The sequence below is a fragment of the Chiloscyllium punctatum genome, chromosome 20 (assembly GCF_047496795.1).
Source record: "Chiloscyllium punctatum isolate Juve2018m chromosome 20, sChiPun1.3, whole genome shotgun sequence".
Taxonomy (NCBI): Eukaryota; Metazoa; Chordata; class Chondrichthyes; order Orectolobiformes; family Hemiscylliidae; genus Chiloscyllium; species Chiloscyllium punctatum.
The window spans coordinates 34601543-34627000 of NC_092758.1; the positions used below are offsets into that span (position 1 = coordinate 34601543).

At 39.7% G+C, this 25458-nt stretch overlaps 1 protein-coding gene across 7 annotated transcripts in view; it reads left to right on the top strand.

Annotated features, from left to right (window-relative positions):
• Positions 1–8074: 8074 nt before the first annotated feature.
• jade2 (jade family PHD finger 2) overlaps positions 8075–25458 on the top strand; it is a 220699-nt gene continuing 203315 nt past the window's right edge. For 2 of the 7 annotated variants that reach the window (XM_072590651.1, XM_072590658.1), the window contains exons 1-4: positions 8075–8468; positions 9481–9731; positions 14730–14864; positions 24371–24445. In XM_072590651.1, coding sequence (XP_072446752.1) covers positions 24379–24445 — 67 coding nt within the window. In that variant the 5' untranslated portion in view covers positions 8075–8468; positions 9481–9731; positions 14730–14864; positions 24371–24378. Of the gene's footprint in view, positions 8469–8684; positions 8883–9480; positions 9732–12690; positions 12711–12799; positions 12823–14454; positions 14609–14729; positions 14865–24370; positions 24446–25458 lie in introns of those variants that run through there. The other 5 variants (XM_072590653.1, XM_072590652.1, XM_072590655.1 and 2 more) reach the window with 5 other exon arrangements.

The window sequence follows — 25458 nt, forward strand, 5'->3', positions numbered from 1 at the left end:
GACAAAACAGCTTGCTTAATTGGTACCACATCCACAAATTCCTTTGACCACTGACACTTGGTGGCAGATCATTGTCATAGAGATATACAGCACAGAAACAGACCCTTCAGTCCAACTTCCTCCATGCTGACCAGATATCCTATGTTAATCTAGTCCCATTTGCCAGCACATGGTTCATATCCCTCTAAACTCTTCCTATTCATATACCCATCCAGATGCCTTTTAAATATTATTGTATCCAGCCTCCACCACTTCCTCTGGCAGCTCATTCCATACACGCACCACTTTCTGCATGAAAAAGTTACTCTTTAGGTCCCTTTTAAATCTTTCCCTTCTCAAGTTCAACCTATGCCCTCTAGTTCTGGACTCCCCTACACTGGGGAAACAAAACTTTGTCTATTTATCCTCTCCATGCCCGTCATGATTTTATAACCTTCACTAAGGTCACCTCTCAGTCTCTGATGCTCCAAGCAAAATAGTCCCAAGCTTATTCAGCATCTCCCAATGGCTCAAATCCCTCAACCTCCACAACATCCTTATAAATCTCTTCTAAACTCTTTCAAGTTTAACAACATATTTCCTGTAGCAGAATTGAACACAATATTCCACAAGTGTCCTAAACAATATCTTTTACAGCTGCAACATGACCTCCCAACTCCTATGCTAAATAGGAGAAAGTGAAGACTGCAGATGCTGGAGATCAGAGTCAAGTGTAGTGCTGGAAAAGCACAGCAGGTCAGGCAGCATCAGAGGAGCAGGGGAATCGACATTTCAGGCATACCCCCTTCCTGATGAAGGGCTTATGCCCGAAACATCAATTCTCCAGCTCCTCGGATGCTGCCTGACCTGCACTACACTCTTGACTCCTATGCTAAATGCACTGACCAATAAAGGCAAGCATACCAAACAACCTTCTTTACAACCAAAACTTACTCAATAAGCTCCACACTATTCAGAACAAAGCAGACTTTATTTGGTACCCTATGCACCACCTTTAACATTCACTTGCTCCACAATCAATACAGAGTGACAGAAATCTATACCATCTGCAAGGTGCACTGAAGGACTTTACTAAGGCTCCTTACACAAAGCTTTCTACCCACCACGTCTATCATCTAGAAGGACAAGGGGAGCAGGTGCCAGGAAACACAACCACCTGCAGAAACCCTTTTAACTCAGAAACTATAAGACCAGAAATGTGGTAGTGGAAGTAGGCCATCCAACTCATTGAGTCTGCACTGTTATTCAATGAGATTGTGGTTGATCTGATAATCCTTAATTCCCACCTTTTCCTTTTCACCCTTGGTTCTCTTATTAAAAGTCTGTCAATCTCAGCTTTGAATACACTTATTGACACAGACTCAAACGTCCTCTGCAGTAAAGAATTCCATAGTTCACCACCCTCTCAGAGAAGAAATGCCTCCTCATCTCAGTCTTAAATGTGTGACCCCTTATTCTGAGATTATGCCCTAGACTCTCCCACATCTCTTTACATCTACCCTGTAAAGTCCTCTGAGAATCTTGTATGGTTCAATATAGATGCCTCTCATTCTTCCAAATTCCAATGAGTACATGCCCAACCTACTCAACCTCTCCTTATGAGACTGTCCCTCCATGCCCAGTATCAGTTCAGTAAACCTTCTCTAAATTGCCCCCAATGCCAGTGTACCTTTCATTCAATAAGGTGCCCCAAACTATTCATAGTATTCCAGCTGTTGTCTTCGTAATGCTTAGTATAGTTTTAACAAAACTCCTCTCTTATACTTTATTGCCTTTGATGTTAAAGCCAACAGTTTATTTTCCTTCCCTATCACCTGCTGAACTCCCTAATCCCTCTGTTCTTTGCATCTTTTAGCTTTTTGCATCTTTTCTCCATTTAAACAATAGTCAGACTATCCTGACTTGGATCTATACTTCCTACACTGAATGGTCTGCAAAGCTTCATGAAGGCAGCTCACCATAACCTTCTCAAGGGCAATTAGGGATGAGTGCCAAATACATGTTGAGTTAGCAATGTAAACATTCTGTAAATGAACAGATTCAATAAAATATGCATGTCAACACAATCATTTCCAAGTTGTCCTCAAAATTCCATGTGGTACTTTGGAGATGTATTGCCATTCCTTCACCAACACTGGACCAAAACCCATGAACTCTGAAACAGCAATTTGGAAGCACTACCTTCATCTGCACTGCAATGTTCAAGAAGATGATAGCATAAATTAAAAAGGTACAGACGTGGTGAATGAATAAAACTCTGTCAAATAGATTTCATTGTAAGCAAGTGAGAAGTTACCCATTTTGGACTGAAAAAGGACAGATTGGGGTAATTCCTGTCAATGCCAAAAGAGACTTGAGAATTTACATGCATTGATCTTTAAAATGCCATGATCAGGTGGAGAAATTAATCAAGATAGCTAATGGAATGCTGACCTTTAAATCTAGAGGACAAGAATACAAGGATGCAGAAGGTTTGCTGAAACTGTAGAAAATCCTAAATCACATGACACCAGGTTATAGTCCAACAGGTTTATTTAAAAGCACGAACTTTCAGAATGCTGCTCTTTCATTAGGTGATGAAGGAGCATCCCTCTTAAAGTTGTGATTTTAAATAAACATGCTAGACTACATCCTGGTGGCGTGTGACTTCAGACTTTGTCCACCTCAGTCCACACCGGCATCTCCACATCATAGAAAACCCTTTTCATTTGGAATCCTGTCAGTCAGCATATCTGGACAGCACATCTTAGGATGGAAATATCGGTCATGGAGGAAGTCCAACACATGTTTACGGGAATGATATCTTGGACTTCAAGAGTTAAGTTATGTGGAGAGATTATACAAACTAAGCATATTTTCTCTGGAATTTAAAGTTTAAGGGGTGACTGATTAAAGTCTTCAAATTATTAAAAGGAAAAAACAGGATGGATAAAGATAAACTATTTCCAGTGGTTGGTGATTCTGGAACTGGAGGCAGAGTCTAAAAGTTTAGAATAGACCATTCAGAAGTGATGTTAGGAAACACTTCTAAAGACACAGGACGATAGAGATTTGGAACTCTCTTCCACAACTGGCAGTCATAGAGTCATAGAGATGTACAGCATGTAAACAGACCCTTCAGTCCAACCCGTCCATGCCGAGCAGATATCCCAACCCAATCTAGTCCCACCTGCCAGCACCCGGGCCATATCCCTCCAAACCCTTCCTATTCATATACCCATCCAAATGCCTCTTAAATGTTGCAATTGTACCAGCCTCCACCATTTCCTCTGGCAGCTCATTCCATACACGTACCACCCTCTGTGTGAAAAAGTTGCCCCATAGGTTTCTTTTATATCTTTCCCCTCTCACCCTAAACCTATACCCTCTAGTTCTGGACTCTCCGACCCCAGAGAAAAGACTTTGTCTATTTACCCTATCCATGCCCCTCATAATTTTGTAAACCTCTAAGATAGATAAGTTTTGTTGAGCAAAGGTACTAAGGGAAATGGGACAAAGGCAGGTATACGGAGTTAGGCCACAAATCAGCCATGATCTCATTGAATGGTGGAACAGGCTTGAAGGATTCAATGATCTATTCCTGTTCCTATGTACCTAAGAAGAGCATCAATACCTACTCTGAGCAAATGGTAGATTGGTAGTAAAACTGACCTTTCCAACAACATGCACATCTGAGTAATGAGTTTAAAAAGGACAGAGAGGAACGCATAACTGTGGGATGAAAAATCAAAGTGACAGGTTGACGCTGTACTTGTGGATAGAAGTAAGGCATTCAGAAGAGAGCTGACCTACCTACCTTTGGTGTACAAATTGTTAAACAGAAGGATTCAAAGCAGTAAACACTTTTGGTTGGAAGAAACATAGGTGGATTCCTAGTTCAACCCAATTGAGTATTTGAGATTCTGGATAGTGGAATGTGAGAAAGTAAAATTAAGGCAATCACATATGAATGCTGCAGGCAAATATTCTTACTAATAAATGCAACATTCAAGTACAAAAGTCAAAGTTTGTTGTAGATGCAACTGTACATACCAATTATTGGATTTCCTGTGTAGCTTTGCTTATGATAAGACAGCATTGAAAAATGTGTTGCTGGAAAAGCGCAGCAGGTCAGGCAGCATCCAAAGAGCAGGAGAATCGACATTTTGGGCATAAGCCCTGATAAGACAGCTGATATATTGAATTATAATGATGCATAATACTGCTGTGAAAACTAAATTAAGAATGGAGGAAGAGTAGAAATTTGAGAACTACGGACCAGTTATGATTTGGAGGGGCCAATGTTGGATTAAAAATCACACAAGACCAGGTTATAGTCTAACAGGTTTATTTGGAAGCACTAGCTTTCGGAGTGCTGCTTCTTCATCAGGTGGTTGTGAACCATCATCTGATGAAGAAGTAGCGCTTAAAAAGCTAGTGGTTTAAAAATAAACCTGCTGGACTATAACCTGGTGTTGTGTGATTTTTTTACAGACCAGTTAGTTTGATATCAGTATAAGGAAATATTATAATCTGTTATAAAGAATGTGATAACTAATATTTAAAAAAAGAACAATAACATTATGCAGAGTCAATGTGAAGTTGTGAAAGGGTAATTATGTTCAAAAAACTTGTTGGATATTACATGTGACATTCATAAGGGAGAACTAGTACATGTGGTTAATTTGGATTTTCAGAAGTCTTAAATTCTTTAAGTCTTAAATTGCTTTCTTAGCATATTTAATATGATCTTTTTAATAATAATTGTGAAATATATCTTCAGTTTATAATATGTTCTGTAATCTGTCCAAAAAAAAACCTTCCTGACTGCCACAAGAATGTACATCAGCAGGCTCTTTGTTCTTTTTAAAGTTGGTAACTTTAAAAGCAGAGGTTGGTAAAGGTGAGTACGTGCTTGAGAGCACTCTCTGTACGTGGCTTGCAGTTACCTACAGATTCTCTTCGTTGTTACTGGACTTATTGGCAAGTGATTAGGATGTGTTCAATATGTAGATATTGAACAGATCTATCTACCAGATAGATCAACTTTCAAAAGCTTTGATAAGATCCCACACAGGAGGCTATTAAATAAAATGTGATTGGAGGAAAATACACAGTAAGGATCAAAACTTGTTTAGCAGACAGAAAGCAGTAGGAATAAACTGTAGGCTGTTATTTATGTTGGAGCAGAAAGACCAGAGCTAGATACACAGCTATTCACAATCTGTATAAATGATTTGAATGTGGGAGACAATCATAAAATTTCCAACTTTATTAATGATACCAAATTGGGTGGTGAGAGTTGTGAGAAAGGATGCAAGGAGGTTTCAAGAGAATTTGCACAGGCGAGTAAATAGACCATTTAAATGAATAAGTGTAGAAAGAGCATGAAAGCAAAATATTTCTTAAATACTGAGGAGTTGGGAGGTATAGGTGTCCAAAGGAACCTAGGTTTCCTTATTCATGAGTCACTAACATGTTACATACAGGTGCAGCAATATCTTAAGAAGGCAATATCTAAGAAGGCAAACACCATGTTAACCCTGCATCAAAATGGGATTTGAGTACAAGCAGTAAAGATGTCTTGTTGCAGTTTTATAGAATTCTCACTTGGAGTATTGTGTCACTTTAGTTGCTTTATCTAAGAAGGGATATACTTGTCCTAGAAATTTTGGGAGCATCAGCTTTATCTCTTGGATGTGTTATGAGGAAAGGTTGAGGAGACTCATTGAAATTTACAAAATACATGGAGTGGGAGGATGGATGTGCATAAGATGTTTTCCTGGACCAGTGAGTCAAACACCTGGGAACGTAATCTCAGGGTAAATCATAGGCCATTTAAGTTGAAATGAGGAGGAATTTCTTCACTTTGGAATCCTGTAAACTAGACGATTGTGGAAGCTCAATCGTTGAGCATGTTTACTACAAAGTTCAATAGTTTTCTGCAGACTAATGATATCAAGTGATATGGAGGGTATGAGGGAAAGTGGCATTGAGGTAAGTTATCAACCATGATCTAACTGGATGACAGAACAGCCTCACTGGGTTAAATGGCCTGCTCTGGTTTCTACCTGACCATTTGCAGTCAAACAACTTAACTTCTGTTAATGTGAAGGCAAGGTTAATCAGTGTTCAATTTCATTTGGTGGAAATAAATTATAGACTGTAAGCATCTTAGAATTTTCAGATTCGGGTCAGAATTCTGCATGTTTTCCTTTCTAAGTAAGTCAGTCAGAGGTTGCAGACATATAGAACTTCAGTGTGAAAGACACCTTAAGATATCAAAATTTTTAAAAGTGGCTTGCTTTGGTCCCATGACTTTTGAGAATTATGGGGGAATTTGTATACTGCTAAGTGATACAGACAAAATATATACTCGACACATTTTTATTGGCATATTCTCTCTCGTCTAACACTGAGGGCACTGCTCACATAAAGTCAGAGAATGTCATATTTTATTTTTAATTTTTTTTTTCCTTTTTTTAACCCCCATACTACCGCCTAACTGCGGTAGTGCTTATTTTACACTCCTGTTCCTTTTTTTTATTACCCCCACATTACTGCCTAACTGCAGTAGTGTTTATTTTTTCCCCAGCACCCATGTTGTGTGTGTACAGGTGTGAGACACAGTGAAAGACACAAGGTGCTGAGGGTGACACCTAAGTTGTGACAGACTGGAATTGAATGTTATGTTGTTACATTTTTCTATAAGAGATTTATATGGTTTTGATGCTATATTATATCCTAAATGATATTGATAAAATGTACCAAAGTTAAATCACAGTATGCACGTTGGTAAAAAATAAAACAAGTTAACTTTGTTTAACTAAACCAGTCTGAGCCCATAATGTGTAAATTGCTTATGGAACATCTACACTGACAATACCTTGTTAGGTGCACATTTCCAATGCAACTATCAGTTCAATTACCCTGACAGTTGTAATTTTTAAAATATATACAAATATAATATACATCAGACTTGTGGCTTAATTCCCTGAATAGATCTACGTAAGTTTGAAAAGAGCATAATCACAAATATTTGGGACTACCTGGAGATTTAGTAAAACTATTACCTCAAGAGCATTGTCTTTTTACAGGCCGTATTCTCATTTTAAAGCAAAGTCCTTGACTGCCTCACACACAATAGAAAGAAGTTCTATCAGTGCACTTGAATGAAACAGACGCTGCATCTCAATTTGACGACGAACAAAACTCAACTTCGTCGATTATCATGAAGTAATGGAACTAACCATTATCACGTACACATAACAAGATAGGTAACAAACTGAAGTGCGGAAAGGATACACGTTTCTCCAGGCAAGTCAATTCACCGCTGTCTATATCTCTCCTGCACTCCATCTATTTAAAATAATAAAACAGTAAATAAAGCTTTCAGAACTTGTTGAGTTTGTATAATGAAAGAGACACGTGATGGATTTCCATAATTTCTCCACTTGATTATGATTAGATCGTCTTGTAGTTATCCTATACTTTACTGTTCAGTGTCGCACAATTCACTTAATTATAATACCATTTTCGGATATACGTTTGAACATGTAATGATGAGTTAACAAAAATTTGAAATTTAACAATTAGAAGCTCCTTCCCCAAAAGTAAGTGGCCAATTGACCTTAAGGGTGCACTCGAGTGTAAGGTGGTTGATAACTTTATTTCTGCTTCAATGACCTCGGAGATTAATCTCCAGAGTGGTGACAGTACATTCCAGATCTGCTAATTGCATCCTGTACTTTAATGTTCAGTGTGGTCAGTAATTTTTGCATGTGTCAACATCCCCACCGTGAAAAGTAAGGCGTTCTCATTGCAACACCACTGGATAATTTAAATATTTAAAATAAAATTGCATGCAGTCGCTGGGAGGAAACTGACATTTAATAAGAGAAAAACAAGATATTTTGAAAAAAAAAGGCGTGCATCTCTCCCTCTCCCCTTCCTCTTTGCACGCCTCTCTTGAGTTTCCCCTGTCTTTGGTGCGTTGCAACATTTAAGTAAAAGACGCCGGCTTTGACGCAGGGAGATCGTGTCTTTTTTTCCAAGAGGCAATTTTAAGTACGTCATTAATATGGCGCCAAAAGATTTTGAAGTATGAGCTATTTCGTTGCTAGGTCCTGTAGTGTCCGCCAGTGCCAAAAAAGAGAAAAAAAATCTCTGGCTTTTCTGGAGGTAAATTTCCCAAAGTGAGTCTAGCTCGTCCTGAGATCTAAGGTCCGACCTCTCTCATCTTTTATTATTTTTTTACATCCAAATTATCCGGAAAGGGATCGTACTGCACATACACACAAAAAAAACCCAAGAAGGGGGAAGATAAGAGAGAGAGAGAGAGAGGGGAAAAAGAAATAAGTAGCAAAGCTAGAAAAAAAAGAACCCCCCCAACACAAGATGCAGTTTGCAAAACAAAAAAGAGAAAAAAATCCGGATCGGGGCGAAAGGATCTGAAACGCAACAGGACTGCGTTAAAGTGATCTGAAAAGGTGGGAATGAGAGAGAGAGAGAGAGCAGAGGAGCGGAGCTGCAAACTGTGTGTATGTGTGTGTGTGTCTCTCTCTCTCAGTGTGTGTATGTGTGAGAGGGAGAGAGCGCCCATTGCATTTCATTGGCAGCCATCTCAGCCCTGTGTAACTGCATGTTTTTTTTAACAGCGAGGGAGGGAAGGGGAAGGGGAGGGGGCAGAGAGAGAGAGAGACACACACACACACACACAGATTTAAATGTATTAATGGACAATTGGATCGATGTGCGTTTCCTCCTGCGCCGCTTTTAACATATATCAGCACCATCGCATTCACATTACAACACCATCATCACCATCGTGGCCTGAGGACAGTCACCGCAAAAAAAAAGAGGCATATAGATCCGAAGCTTAAGCAGGCAAAAAAAAATACATGGTAATTATTATTGATCGTTTCTAAGTAGAGAGAGCTAAGTAACTGTTTGAATGTTTGGAAGGAGGGGGCTGTGAAGAAAGAGGGGTTTGATCTGCACCCCACGCGTACACATTCCCTTTTTTTGCCTCTCTACTTATTTTGGGGTCCAGAAGTGCATGCCTCAACTTTTTCCCCCTCTCTCTCTCCCCTGCTATAATATCGCTGTTCCGTGTAACCAGTTACTGCAGTCCGGGACTCTTCACAAAAAAAAATGTTTACATATTTCGGCACCCCAGGCTGGGAAGGAAGGAAGGGAAGGGATGGTGGTGGTAGGGGGTGCTTGCTTTTTAAATATATTTTAAGAGGGATGTAGATTCTCAAGGGGGTGGAGAGTAAAGTGTTTGGGGGGGGGGGAGGAAGAAATGAGCATTGAAATGTTTTATTTTCACAAAATGCATCGTCTTTATTGAGTTACATCATTTTGAATTGGAGTGATCCGGGGAGGGTGTGGGATGTGTGTGTTGGGACAACCGTTTGCAACGTAGGAGCTGTGGTTTTTTTTAAAAAAATAATACGTTTAATAAATGGTCTCTCTCTCTCTCTCTGTGTGTACATGTAGGTTCCTGAATGCAAGCTGCGCTGCTGACTCTAGGGGGAGTGGCTGTTGTTTATCCCGAATTCATTGCGCTCAGGTTCACCGGGAGGGAGGCGTGGCTCGTCCAATTTCAACCCCCCCCCACCTCTCTTCTTCCATCCCACCCACCACCCCCTTTCCAGCAGCAACAATAACAACAACATCATCCACCCAGCGAACAGAGAAAGAGGGAAGGCAAAGCCAGATGAAAAAAAGTTGCTGAATTCTACAGGCAGGTATAACTTGCACAGCACGCACCAAAACTTGGTCAGCACCGATTCCTCCCAACCCCATCCAAACTCTCTAACACCCCCCCTTTTTTTTTTGAAAACTCCTCTGGATGCACAACTTTTTTTATGTTTAAAAATGACAGATGCACACGTGTGGGTTGCCTGATGCCGAGTGGTAATCACTTGACCTGTAGCTGCATCACGCACTGGGCGAAGACCCACAGACTGAGGAAGAGGAGGGACCGTTGACCTACATTAACTCTCTCTGTACTGGTAGTTTATTTTGATTGTAGGGGGAGGGGCGTGTTGGACAACTTTAATCATCTTAATTTGCAAAATATACAAGCAGTGTAACACCAATGATGAAAATATTTTTTTCCCCAGAACAGTGTAAAAACCAGTTGAAGAATTGAGAACCTGATTATTCGCGTGCAAAACTAAACTGTACACCAGGGGAATAGAAAGGACTGTCACAACGTAATCCAACTTGTAAAGTGTCATGTCTTTTTTAATTGGAAATGAAATAACTTGCAGATATTTTTGTTAGTTAGAATGAATATTTCACACTGTGTCACCCACAGGCACAATTAGAAGTGGTTGTAATTATTCAGGAAATAATGTAAACTTTTTATCATTATGATAAGAAAATTTAGTGTTTTCACATGGGCTGTGTTTGCAAACAACTTGGGTTTTAAAACAGTGAATTAAATTTCTGAACTTTATTTGCTATAGTTATGACATGTTTCAGAGTTTGTGTCAACCTTGACAAAGTATATAAATGTGGAAAGGGAAATGTGACAGTTGTGCTGTGGTTCCCCTCCCCCTTCCTTTGAACATCTCTTGGCTTTGCATTACTTTGCAAACTGGTGTTCTTGTGGTTTTTTTTGTATTGTGTTCCTCCCTTGCTTCATTGCTTTGGTGAAGGGCAAAGACATTTTTTAAAAAACTGTGATCACAGTTTTTTAAAAAAAACATTTTTTTAAAAAATGGGCAGCCTGGTGGCTCAGTGGTTAGCACTGCTGCCTCACAGCGGGGTTCAATTCCAGTCTCGGACAACTCTCCATGTGGAGTTTGCACATTCTCCCCATGTCTGTGTGGGTTTCCTCCGGTTTCCTTCCACAATCCAAAGATGTGCAGATTCGGTGAACTGGCCATGCTAAATTGCCCATAGTGTTCGGGGATGAGTAGATTAGGTGCATTGGTCAGGGGTAAATGGAGGGTAGGGGAATGGGTCTGGGTGGGTTACTCTTTGGAGGGTCTGTTTCCACACTGTAGGAATTCTATGATAGTGAGTTAAAAGGAAGTGGTCTAGAGGTCAGTATTATGTCTGAGATTACTTTTGAGATGTGACATGCAAGTGCGGTTAATGTTGATGATAGTATTCTCCATAAAGTCCTTTATTTCTTTATGAGCAGTAAGCTAAAAGGAGCACTTCTTCATAGTGCTTGTAGTTCTTGTCTGCCCCCTTTGATTTGAAATGAATTATATTGGATTGATGGTGGTTAGATAGTGCATTAAATGACATGGTTGCATAATGTATAAGACTAATAAAATTCAAGTCCGATGCAAGTTTGATGTTTTGTTGATTTTTCTGTTGATTTTCAGTTATGTTGTTTTAGGGAATTGATATTGGTATAAGCAACAAAAGGTGTCAAGGGCCCATGTCTGCAGTAGACAGAAGGTCGTTTGCAGATGCAAGTACAGGGCCTAATGCCTGTTTATAATATTGTTGTGTAGCTAAAATGCAGTCAGCATTGGTTGGCAATACTCTGGAAAATCAGGTCTGCTTATAGACTTAGCAATGAGTCTTTTCAGGCACCGCTGCAAGCTGCCAGTAAAAAGTGACGTGTTTAAAAAGTACACTTCTTAATGTGCAGATTGATGGAAGATTCAAACCATAGGCTGTTGTTAGCAATACCTCATGTTCTCACCTCTGATTGCAACCACATCACCTTCCCCTGTAGCAACATCTCAACCTCACTGTCTGAGTGAATTTCTCTCCCAGTGTTGTTCCTGGGTGGTTTCTGCACACCTCCTAGTGGTGGATTTTAGACTAATATTGTTGGAAGGCATGAAACACATAGTCCACCTGCTCTTATGGCCAAAATTATTCTTGATCTGAGGAGATCAAGAGGGGAAAAATGCAACTAAAATAGGATAATTTACCCTCAAGTAATGAGTCTGTAGTTGATCTGAGAGTCAACATATTAAGTGTGTACAACTGTGGAAATCTATGGATTTTAAGCAAATCTTGCTTTCCATGGATCATTTTGGAACAATAATCTGTGGATAAATAGAGTGTTACCAGAAGAGCCTGTAAACAAAACTATTCAAAAACTAACTGGTAAAGCAGGTAGCCAAATCTAACTTAATAAATTAGCTATAGTAGTGACCCTTATAATTAATGACATATTTTGAATACATGTTTACAGGTTAATTAATCCTTTTATATGCAATGACATCAAGAGAGACACAACAGTGTATGAAGTTACACAACTGTTCAGCCTTCTGAATGAACTCTAGTAATCATCCATTTATTGCTAATCCTTAGTGGCATTGAGATATTCACATTGAGTCTTCAGTTTGTGTCTCTGATTCCCTGTGCTGGTGGTCCTTGAATGACATTAAGTAGGGAATTCCAGGATATTAACTTAGTGACAATTGTGATATATTATAGGTTACAAGGGTGAGTGAGCTGGAGGAGAACTTGGAGATGGTAACAATGCTTACGAGGTATTCTTTGTGCTCCAGCAGGTAAGAAAATAATCCTGATGATTTGAAGAGTGCATTCAATAGATTGTGATTGTTGCAGTCAGAGCCCACCAGCAAAGGAACTGTCAATGTTGAGTCCAGGGGAAAGGACATCACTGCCTTCTTGAACTGCTGCAGCCCTTGAGATGTGGGGGTACCTGTAGTGCTGATAGGAAGGAGGTATCAAGGTTTTGACCCATGGACATTAAAGGAATATAGTTCCAGATCACGAAGGTATGTGGCTTGGAAAGGAACTTGCAGCTGGTGGTGTTGCCATGCTTTGCTGCCCTCATTGTTTTCGGTGGTAGAAATTGCAGATTTGGAAGGCGCCTTCAGTGATGCCTTGGTAAGTAACATTTTGCGGGTGATACACACTGCTGCCAATGGTTGGCATTAGTTGTGTTGTTATTGGAGAAGTCATGAATGGAGTTGAATATTTTTGAATCATTGATAAAGGTCTCACTCCTGACATTGTGATGGAAAGCTTTTGATGAAGCTTCTATAGATGATGTTGGCCCACAGCCTACCATCTTGAATAATTTTGGTAGTCCTAAAGGTATCTTTCCTTCTTCCCTTCATGTTATGTATGTTTGTGGCCACTGAGGGATTTTATTTTGGCCCCCTACTGACCAGTTGTGCTCGAGCTCCTTGGTGTATTGTTTCATTGAATGCTTCCTTGATGGATGTAGGTAACTGTTACTTTTTTCTTACAATCAGCTGTTGTGGAAATGTTTCATTCAAGATTGAAATGATGTACAGAACTTAGCTGGCTAGCAACTGGTGACTGTTTGGAGCTATTGTTTACTCCTTCCATCTTGGACTAGGCTGATAGGAAAGTAATTGGTTGAATTATGTTTGTTTAGTTTCTTGTGGATAGGACATAGCTGGTCTATTTTCCACATTGGCATTTACCTGACAATGTCAGAGCTAAAGTGTAACAGTTTGGCGATGTGAGCAGTTAACTTGTGTGCACGGGTATTCAGTGCTGCTAGGAGGTGACTGTATTTACTGAAGAGCTCTTATTGTCCTGCAGACCAGTTTTGCTCTGGATGCATGTTGCCACCCTCATTAAACTGATCATTTTGTAATCTCAAGAGTTCAGCGAGATCTCTGAACATCAAGAAAGCAATGTGTCAAAATATACATCTTAAATATTTAGGATAGCTCTTTTGTAAACTTAATTTCACACTTTCTTATGTCTGTTTACAAAGGGTGGTGGTGATAATGGAATGAAGGGGTGCAGAGGAATGCGTAATGTTCTTTATAATGTGTTTTTCCTTCTTCCAAACTAATTCCTGAATTTAAAGGACTCATTAATAAATGTTAACACATATCCTTAATAAGAACAGTGTAGATTTCGGATAAACACTCTTAAGAATCTGTGTTAGAAAATTCCACTAACGGCGTCAAACAGTAAAAACATTGAGACTTCATATTGATTTGTATGAGTCATGACATCAACACATGTTTTATTCTTTGAATTGCCTCAGTGTGGGTTTTATCTCAACCCATAAGAGATCTGTATTATTGTACTGTATAGCTAAATGTGGACTTGAAAGTTTCCATCAAACTGCTAATTCCTTCAAGTTACAGTACTTCAGGGAGACAGTTTATAATGTGAGTAATTTTATTGAGAAAACTCACCAGTGAGGAATTTTCTTCCTCTTCCTGTCCAGCACACCATGGTCAAAGACACTACAAAACTACATATATGCCAGTTTTCTGCTGGAACACAAAGATTTCTCTGCGATGCCTCAATAGTGGGGCAGATATCCTTTGCATTCCTGATGTGGCTTAAGATGTGTTTTAAGATTTTATTGCACTTAACAAATAAATGTTTTGCACTTCTATGATTTAAAGCTTTACCTCTTAGTACCCACCCACATCACATTAAGATGACATTGTCACTTCTGACTAGCTGTTCTTATTACTTAAATTGAGCAAAATTGACATTTCTTAAATGGTTTCTAGAATCATTTTGCACACACAAGAACTGAGTTCATAACTGCTGTAAACTCAAGCCACTTGGAGATGTCAGTAAAGAGTTGGAGGAGCAGTTCCAGCTGGATATGATTACAAGCCCACAGGTGGAAAAATATGGTGCAACCCACTACACCACTCACTCTGCAAAAGTGACTATTTTTTAAAAAAGCCATCTTAAAATCACGAGTGTTTATAGTGCTCTAACTTGAACTTTTTTCAGACCTCAGTTTTGAATGAAGGCAATATGGTAACATTTCTGTTCCTGTTTAGATGCCTTAACACTTGTGGATGCATTTGATTGGCTGGAAATGCTGTTAGAATTTGCAATGCAAGATGTAGCTGTTGAGCAAATAATCTGGAAAAACAGACAAATTATTTGAGGAGACCAGAAGATTGTATCACAAGGTAAGCATTCCTTATTGGTTTCTAGTTGTCTCTGATTAGTTACTGGAAATCTTATATTTTTGGAATGATTCTCCCATTAAAGTATTCACTGATTGGCTGGATATCTTTGGAAGATTACATTACTAAACTCCAACTTCCTTCATTGCTTGTATTCTTGAGTTTGTTGTCTTGCTGTCCCTCTGATGACTCTGCAGTGCAAACCAATCATTTTAGGATGCTGACTTGCATTTGCGCATAGTTGCCAGAAGTTTGTGTGGGAGTTCCCACACAATGACATTGGCAGCATTGTGTGTGTGTTTCTCTTAAAATTTCATCAAAGCTTAGCAATTTAACGTTGAGAAATTTTAATCATCACAAATTGTTGAATGCGCAATCGTTCCTCACCCTATAACAAATGGGATAATTAAATGGGTAAAAACTTGCAGTGTTGATTCCATATCGGTATTTTAGAAATATATTCCATGGAATGTGAATGTGGCTGGTTAGGCCAGCATTAGTCTTTTCGAAAAGCATTAGTTCACTATTGACGATGCTCAGTCCATTAATTCAGCTGTGGAGTGCACAAGTTCAGGGCTGATGAGGAGAACTTGCTTTGTGATGATATGCTATGAGGTCTTGTGGGCAGCACAGGGAATGAATACGTTTTATTTATCAGAAGGGCAAACCACCAGAAAAGAGAAAATGCTGAACGTGATGGGAGCAATTCATACATAGGTTACTGAAGGCTATGCGCGTTCTTGGAAGGATGTGTAGGTGAAGGTCTGCTATTATTAGGAAGTACTCAGGTAAGCAAGGAAAATCTCTGTCATTTTTGTCACACTGATAGGAGTGATTGTAAATTAGTATACATTGCTTTATTGTGGCAAGAGTGGAGTGGGTCATGTTTGCCTGAATTGTTTCATAGATGTGTATGGTATTGTTCATTCAGATTTAGTTCCTAAAGCTGTAAGCATAAACAAGAAGGAGCTAATGAAGCTGAGCTATAGACCTCATTATGAGGAGCTGAGGGCAGTTATATTGCACAGATGGAATAAACCTTGCAACAAATTGAATCTTCTTTTCCATCTTCAGTTAGCAAGTTTTTTTTCCTATATTTTCATGCAATGTTTATACTGTGGTGCAGTATTCCCCTTTTCTCCACAATTGCATCTCAAGTGACAGCGATTTTATTTTTTGGCAGCAGACAGTATTCAGGAGTTGCTCCCGTTTCAGGAGGGTGATGGGTACAAAACAAATAAAATCCATTATCTAGTAAGAGGGCATCATTATGTAATTCCTAGGGTGGTTGATGATGCAGAGTCTGGGAGATATTGAGGTTTATGTAGATGACGTAATTTATGCAGTGTAAATATAGTAGCAGTGATTTTCATTTGCATCAAATTCAGGGCTTTGTTTATGGTTTGCTGTGGAGCACACACTGTCATTGCAATAATATCAGTGTCCCCCTGCCCCAAAACACTTCCTGCAGAAAGACCAGAAACTTCAATGAAACAAACTGGTATTGCAGGACCATCAAAGGCAATTCTACAACCTGCACACTTCTTGAAATATTTTGGAAGGCATTGGTAAATTTGTAGGAGACAAAACAAAATGATGCACTGCTTGTGATTGAGGAGGAGAGAGTGGTAGTTATTGATGTAAGACTGATTGTTTTGGTGCTTTGGAGAGTTACTTTATCATTTTGACATTGCAGAATCCTTTGCAAGCATAAACTGGTTAGCAACTTACTTGTTTCACTCTTTGATACAACGAAACCTGGACTGAATAGAGTTGTAAGTTCTGTCATTCTTTGGGCAGCATTTTGTATGTGGGATGCATTTGAGACATACACAGTATTATTGACATCTGGAGGGAAGAGGGACCATCTTACAAGAATGATGGCTGTGATGATTTGAGATCTGTTGGCCAAGATGTATTAGTGATTTGTTGCAGGACACTTTACAATGTGTTCGAGGTTAAGAGGCCTCTTTTTCAAAAACATTCATTCATGGGATGCAGGTGTTGTTGCCTGAGCAAGTATTTATTGCCCATCCCTTATAGCTATTGAGAGGGCGATGGTGCTTCTGTGATCTCCTGGTTTGATGGTAATAGTAGAGTGGGGGAAATTAGTTAGTTTGTGTTTGATTATCAGTCTGGTGCTGCTCCATGACGCTTCACGAGTGCTTAATTTTGAGTTGATAGGTCTGTTTGAACTAAATAATGGTGTCACACAATAGGATAGAGGAACATAGGTGCAGGACTATTCAGTATGATCATGGCTGGTTTAACACTTCAATGTTTTTACCCTTCAGTGTGAAAATGGGACTTCATGTTAGTAAGGTTGTGCAATGATCACTCTTACTGATTATTGTTAAGTACAGGTGCGTTTGTGGCAGGTCGATCAGTGAGAACAAAGTTAGCTATATTCCGTGAGAGTGACTGTGTCAGGCAGTTACCCCACTCCAGATGTTAGTAAGGAGGACTTTACAGGGCTGCATTTGCCATCATCCTTGTCACTGTCTAGGTTCATCCAGTGTTGTTTCTTTGTTTGGACTTTGTAGTGGTTTGATACAACTTAACTTCTTTGGCCAGTTCAGAAGGTAGGTAAACTGTGAGCTTGGAGTCAGGTGTAGACCAGTCTAGATATGGATGGCAGATGTCTTACCCTGAAGGATATTTGTCAACTGGATGATTTTTTTTAATGACAATTCACCATGGTGACATGGTTGCCATTAGGTGAGTTCTTTAATTCTAGATTTTTTTTATTGAATTCAAGTATCACCATCTGCCATGGTGTGATCCGAATCCACATACCCACATTATTTGCCTGGGATTCTGGATTACTGGTTCAGTGATACTCATCCGCCATTGCCTTCTGCTTATAATAAGTTATTACTAAATTCTTGCTGGTGTTTTGGGCATTGATTAAACCATATTATTTTGTGAAAGCACAGGTATATAGCCTTTCATTTATATATAAGTATTTCAGTTTACTTACGTACATATTTTTTATTCTGTATCATATGCCCAAGATCTTAGAATTCCGACAGTGTGTAAACAGGCTATTTGGCCCATCAAATCCACATTGACCCTCCAAAGAGCATCCTACCCAGACCCGCTCCCCTACCCAATCCTTGTAATCCAGCATTTTCCATGGCTAATCCACCTAATCTACACAGAGCATAAGAGGTACAGTTATTAATTTTTAGATGACACCAAAATTGGAGGTGTAGTGGACAGCTAAGAAGGTTACCTCAGATTACAACAGGATCTGGACCAGATGGGCCAATGGGCTGAGAAGTAGCAGATGGAGTTTAATTCAGATAAATGCGAGGTGCTGCATTTTGGGAAAGCAAATCTTAGCAAGACTTATACACTTAATGGTAAGGTCCTAGGGAGTGTTGCTGAACAAAGGGACCTTGGAGTGCAGGTTCATAGCTCCTTGAAAGTGCAGTCGAAGGTAGATGGGATAGTGAAGAAGGCGTTTGATATGCTTTCCTTTATTGGTCAGAGTATTGAGTACAGGAGTTGGGAGGTCATGTTGCGGCTGTATAGGACATTGGTTAGGCCACTGTTGGAATATTGCGCGCAATTCTGGTCTCCTTCCTATCGGAAAGATGTTGTGAAACTTGAAAGGGTTCAGAACAGATTTACAAGGATGTTGCCAGGGTTGGACGATCTGAGCTACAGGGTGAGGCTGAACAGGCTGGGGCTGTTTTCCCTGGAGCGTTGGAGGCTGAGGGGTGACCTTATAGAGGTTTACAAAATTATGAGGGGCATGGATAGGATATATAGGCAAAGTCTTTTCCCTGGGATCGGGGAGTCCAAAACTAGAGGGCATAGGTTTAGGGTGAGAGGGGAAAGATATAAAAGAGACCTAAGGAGCAAATGTTTCACGCAGAGGGTGGTACGTGTATGGAATGAGCTGCCAGAGGATGTGGTGGAGGCTGGTACAATTGCAACATTTAAGAGGCATTTGGATGGGTATATAAATAGGAAGGATTTTAAGGGTGGGATATCTGGTCAGCATGGACAGGTTGGACCGACGGGTCTGTTTTCATGCTGTACATCTCTATAACTCTATGACTCGAACTCTGGGTACTATGGGCAATTTAGAATGGCCAATCCACCTAACCTGCGCATCTTTGGACTGTAGGAGGAAACTGGAGCACCCGGAGAAAACCTATGCAGACACAGGGAGAATGTGCAAATTCCACACAAACAGTTGTCCAAGGGTTGAATTGAACCTGGTTCCCTGGCTCTGGTGAGGCAGCAATGCTAACCACTGTGCTGTTGTGCCACCCAGATGCTATTAAAATGTACCAGTTGGAGTTTAGGATACATTACGTATGTGTGTTTTGTGTGGGTGTTATGTTTGGGAAAATTCTGATACTTAATAGAGTCAGGGAGTATACCAGAAGTTGAGCAGGCGTGAGGTCATTTTTTTCTTGCAAACACAATCATCAGTACTTTAAGCATGGACTAGCCATAATGTAGAGGACACATTGAACGAAGTCTGTTTTGGCAATATCTGTGATGTTACTGAATGAGAGAATTGTTGTGCATGCAATTTAATTGAAGGTGCAAGGTATAACTGGGGGATAGATGGTGGAATTGTGTGAACTGACATAAAACAAGTGAGGATGACATTTAAAAAGTAGTTGACGTGGGAAGACAACCTATTGTGATTTCATACAGGTAATAATGAGCCTCATCTGCTGGCTGTGTTTGTATTGGTCACCCACTATTATCTCTGCCTGATATTCACTTCCATTCGCTTCAGTAAAGTGAAAAATCTAGCTGGGCTTAAAACAATGTTAGCAAGGCCAATATTGCCTGTTTAACTTTACAGTCCAAGTCCAAGTTCTGATCCAAACTGTGTAAAAATGATATTGATAAGAATGAAAGCAAAGAAAGAAAAGTAAGAAATGTCTGTGTCTAATAGTTCATATGACTGAAGTAAAGTACAGGCAAAAGTAATTGAGTGTCTTTTTTTTATGTAGTGTGTAAAAATCTTAGAAACAATCTGAGGTTAGCAATTATTTGTTGGAATGGCCAAATAGGAGTAGAGTGGAGACAGAATTAAAAGAGACAAGGTGTTGAGTAAAAGTTAGAACAGATAATTTGAAGGAAGCAACTGAAATGCTTAGTGGAGTGCGTGTGGCAATTAGAGAGAGATGTTATTGTCAGTGATAATAGTGGTTGAATTATTAATACATTTGCATGACACTGCCATTGTAATTGAGGTGCTGAGCTACTCAAAAACACAGTTTAATTGTTAAAATAACAGAACCGTCAAATGAAAGCCTTAAGAATTTCTCTGCACTTATCATCAATAAAGATTTTTTGCGTTGAGATATAGGCCAGGGATTCTGATGGAGATAATGTATGAATTGGGAGGACCGGTTTGTGGCATGTCATCAGCCAGGAGCAGAGGCATAACAAGTCTTTTAGAAAGCTGAAAATTGGTATTAAAAAGGTACTTTTGTGTAATTCTGAGATTAGCTTGGTGGCATGGTACACTAGAATGATGAGGCTTGGAATTTGCTCAGGACCCGTTTATGCTGAGTTTCCATCTTCTCTTGATAGCACTGTCAAGTTGATGCCAAAGCATCCTGTGAGGCTCATTATAATCAAATGTAGAATTAACCACAACTTAATTGGCTGAGAATGTACCAAGGCTAACTTAAAATTAGATAAGATGAGGTGAATCTTTTGCTAGTCCTTACAGAAGTTTTGGATTTGGAGCCTGGAGAAGCTTTGAAGAGTGATCACTGGATTCACAAAAGCAAATATGGAGTTTCTTTTCTCCAGTTTACCTGAAAGTCTCTGATTTTATCTCTTCTAACTTGTGAACCAATATCTGCATGAAAGATTGCAGCCAGTATCATTTGCTTGGGCACCTTTCTCACAACTTGTGAAAAAAATGTTTTGAGTCACCTGGCTTGTGAGTCAAAAGAAATCAATCACTATAATATCAGCTAAGTTGCCACTTAGATGGGCATTTGTCACACATGTGTTTTTAGAAGAACTGAAGAATTTTATTCAGTTTGGCATGACAGCAATCATTGGTAGCAGTGTGTGAAGACATTCCATTTCTGTCATGTTATCTGTTCATTAATGTATGCAATTCAATAGATGGGCATACAGCATTGTAAACACCAACAATCAACATCCTCGATCTTCTTAATGTAGAGAGACATATCAATGTCCAGATCATTATTGATTAGTTGTTAAGACATTTCCCACATGTTGATGCCAGCAGTTGTCAGTGTAGCTGTCATCCTCAAGAATTCTAGATATTTTAACCAGCCTGTTAAGTTGTGTTGTGAGACACCTCTGGAGCAGGTGATATTTGAACCCAGACATCCTGTCTTAAAGTAGGAACACTACCACCACAACACAACGACCCTCCCCAGGAGTTCTAGACATTTTCTAATTCACCTGTTCGGAGATACTATTTCCCACCTCTGGAGCACCTCAGGAATTCTGTTTTCTCTGAGCTCTTCATGATTAATTATCATTTGATTTCTTGGGCTGTAGGTGACTGACTGCAAAACCTGCAGCTGAGGAGGATCACAAGTAAGTTTATTCTTCTATCAGAGTTCTCACTGCATCTTGGAACTCTGATGTTCCATTGCGACCTTTTAAAGGGAAGCTCTGGTTGCTTTGATGCATTAGGAGGACCTCAGTAATATGCTTTATTCTGAGTATCTTCTGTAGCTGCTTTTGGATGTGCCATCGACAACTTTGCCATTCAAAGAGACCTTTCTATTCTTGTGAAAATAACAATGGATCTGCAAAAGAACCCACTCCTGGAGGACTCCTCAGTGGACAAATGAACAGTCCTTTGATGCATTACATGACCTCATGGCATCTCAGAGCTCCATTTCTACTGACATTTGCAGTGATTTGCAACCTCCGTGTTTGCATGAGCACAGAGACGAGTTTCTTCTATCTTGTATCAGTATGTTTCTCAGTGCACAAGATGTATTTTGTCATAACTGATTCCAGAGAAATCAGTGTCATTGTATGCTTCGTTCACATTGTGCTTTGCCCCTGTGAATTACCTTGTGACTTTTTATCATGTCAGAGACAAAATATGAAAACAGGTTAATGATGCTGCTAGGTGATACTATTGGCTAATGCTGTACAATGTATCTCGTTGTACAGGAGTCACTGAAATGGGCCACCTCTCATGCCAGTTTGATTCTTGAGAGGACCAGCAGGATACTGCTGTCCACTTATGGCAACCTGGTCCTTTCTCTAGAATGCTGTTTTGGTATTTGCATGCAAGTTTGAAGGAATAAGCCAGATACATCATGTACTACTATCCTGTCAAATGGTACTTTCATAAAGGTGTCACAATTGTAGTGACCCAGGCTGTACTCCTTTGTCAAGCACAAGATAGTTGGCCTCATGATGACTCTTGAGAAAGATCTGCTTCCTGGTTTGCAGTGCCCAATAGATGGTCGCTCGTATAAGCCTTAGAATGAGCTGACATTTGTCCAGTTATGAATTGGAAGAATTGATTCTCTTCGGAACTCATCACAACCATTGTTCCACTAATTCCATCCCATCCATGGCAATGGTCTCAGATTGAAGCAGACTGTTTGCAATTGCAGTGCTCCATTCTAACTTCTGCTTCATGAGGACTGATTCTTTCACTTCAATGACATTGCATATCTTCAATCTTTCCTTTGACCAGATGGCTGGTGCCGAAACCCTCAACCACATCTTTAATGGCTTTAGACTTAACTGTTAGTATTCTCTTTTAATTGGTCTGTCATCCTCTGTAAAATTCAGGCAAAACTCCTCTGTTTGTACTCTATTTTGCACCAAGTTTATTCTCCTATCAGCTGTTCTTACTGACCTCGAGAAACCTCAATACCTCAATTTAATATTCACACACTTGTCCTTAGTTCTCTATCTTTAACCTTTTAAACTCTCCATTTCTCTGACTCTGGCCATTTTTTTGCATTCTCTCTTCCTTCAGCACCGTGATAGTCATGACTTGAGCTGTCAAGACCTTGTGCTCTGGACTCCCTTCCCTAACCCTGTCCAGTTCTAAAGTCCATACTTGGACAAATTGTTTGGTTCCCTCTCTTTGACTTAACATGAATTTTTAAAAATCAATTTTAGATTCTAAGAAGTACCTTGGGATATTTATTTTGCATTAAAGGTGTGATAATATCTACAGGTTTTTGTTGTACCCCTGTGGATTGCATATTCCCACTGACTGTATACACAAACTTGTTTCAGTCTGGTGGTTTCTGTCCTCGAATATTTTGTCTTCCACATCAGTTCCTATCTTATCCAAACACTCTTTGCTGAATCTCTCCAATCAAGTTTCTACCCTTTCTGCTGTAACAAAAAGCTGTTATCAAATACACAAATGATAATCCTTATGTGACTGTGATAAAAATACACTGTCTATCCTTTTCCTTCTCAACCTGTTTGGAGACTTTGACGCTGTTGACCACAACATTCACCTCCAACAAAATAAAAGCAACATAGTGCAGATGCTGGAAGTCTGAAATAAAAAGAAACAAAGTGCTGAAGAATCTCAGCAGGATCCAATCTGCTGTATTCACTGCTTACTGTGCAGTCTCACTTACAATGGTGAGTCTACACGCAGACTGGGTGAATGCTTTGCGGTATACCTCTACTTTCTTCGTAGGAAAGACTCTGATCTTCCAGTTGCTTGCTATTTCAATAAGCCACCATGCTCCCGTACTAATATTTCTGTTCTTGGCATGCTGCAGCATTCCAATGAAACACAATGCCAGCTGGAGAAACAGCACCTCACTTTCCACTTTGGCACTTTACATCCTCTAGGATTGAGCTCCGCAACTTCAAAGTATGACCTCCATCCTTTATTTTTCCCATGTTCCCCACCCTCCCTCGGCTTGAAGCGAATGACATTCATGGATTGAAGGAGAAGATAGACAAATATTTGAAGGAGAAGTTAGTTAATAGGTTTACATGATTAATTAAGGGGGTAGGCTCAAGTGCAACATAAATATAGGATGGGCTGGTTGAGAATAGCCTATTTCTTTACTGTAGAATCTTTATAAATGGAGAGTCCCACTCACTCTGTCCTAGATTGGCTCGTAGTCAAGAGATGTTTGTATTTTAAAATTCTCGGCCTCTCTTATTTCTGTAATCTGGTCTCACCACCCCCAGCCTCCAAGATATTTGGGATTTTCCTGATTCCGGTGTAATGCACATCCCTGATTTTAATCATTTCACTATTGATGGCCAAGCCTTCAGATGTCTTGGATGTTGACTCTGGAATTTCCTTCCTCCACTTGCTTTCCTCCTTACAGTACTCTCAAAAAAATGTACCCCTCTCACCAGGTTATTTGTCAGCTGGCCTAACGTCCCCTTTTTTTGCACAGTGTCCTATTTCATCATGTGCGAAGTACTGCATAAGTTGTTCTTATTGTTTTAAATCAAAACAGTTATTTCGGGAACATCTTGCCAACTTTACTGAAATTGACGAAGGTTGCTTGTAATTATTGCAGATCTCCAGATGGATAATGAAATAATGAAACGGAGGAAGTTCTCCACCAGCAGTGAGGACTCGGACACCACTGACAGTAAGAACCTCAATCAGGGACTCAAAATCCCTTTTTGGAAACAGTGAATTGTCATGGAGAATTTTTCTACAGACTCATGGTCCAAGAATTTTCAAATCTTTTTTGAAATCCATATTCCCAGGTCGCAAGACTATAGCAAGTGAATGTGGAAACTTGCAAAAATGTGTCTTTAGGTCTGACAGAAATTAATAACAGTTGATGAATAGTGAGAATAATTCAGTTTGCACTATAGATAAAGTGCCTTGTGCTGTGCAAGGATTCAATTCTGAGGGAATATTTGATAATTAACACAGCTTTTCCTGGAATAAATTGAGCTGTAATGGCATTTTTATCTTTAAATACCAAGGATAGACTTTTACACTAGACTTACACGTGACTATGGGAGACTAGGAAAATGCCATAAAGAATGGACTTAGGAGAGCTAGAATACTGTATGAAAGTACTTTAGCGGGTAGGATTAAGGAAAATGCTAAGGCGTTCTATGCTTATATGAGGAACAAGAGGCTGGCCAGATTGAGGGTAGGGCCAATCAGGGATAGTGGAGGGAACTTGCACCTTGAGTTGGAGGAAGTAGGGGAGGTCCTTAGTGAATACTTTGCTTCAGTACTCACTACTAAGAGGGACTTTGACGTTTCTGAGGACAGTGTGAAACAGACTGATATGCTCGAACAGGTTGATTTTGGGAAGGAGGATGTGCTAAATATTTTGAAAAATTGTAAGGATAGGTAAATCTCCTGGGCCAGACAGGATATACCCTATGTAACTAAAGGAAGTGAGGGAAGAGATTGCTGCGCCTTTGACGACGATCTTTATGTCCTCACTATCCACTGGAATTGTGCCAGATGATTGGAGGATGGCGAATGTTATTCTCTTGTTCAAGAAAAGGAATAGGGATTATCCTGTAAATTACAGACTAGTCAGTCTTATGTCAGTGGTGGGCAAAGTATTGGAGAGGATTCTGAGAGACTGGATTTATGATTACTTGGAAAACCATAGTTTGATTACAGATAGTC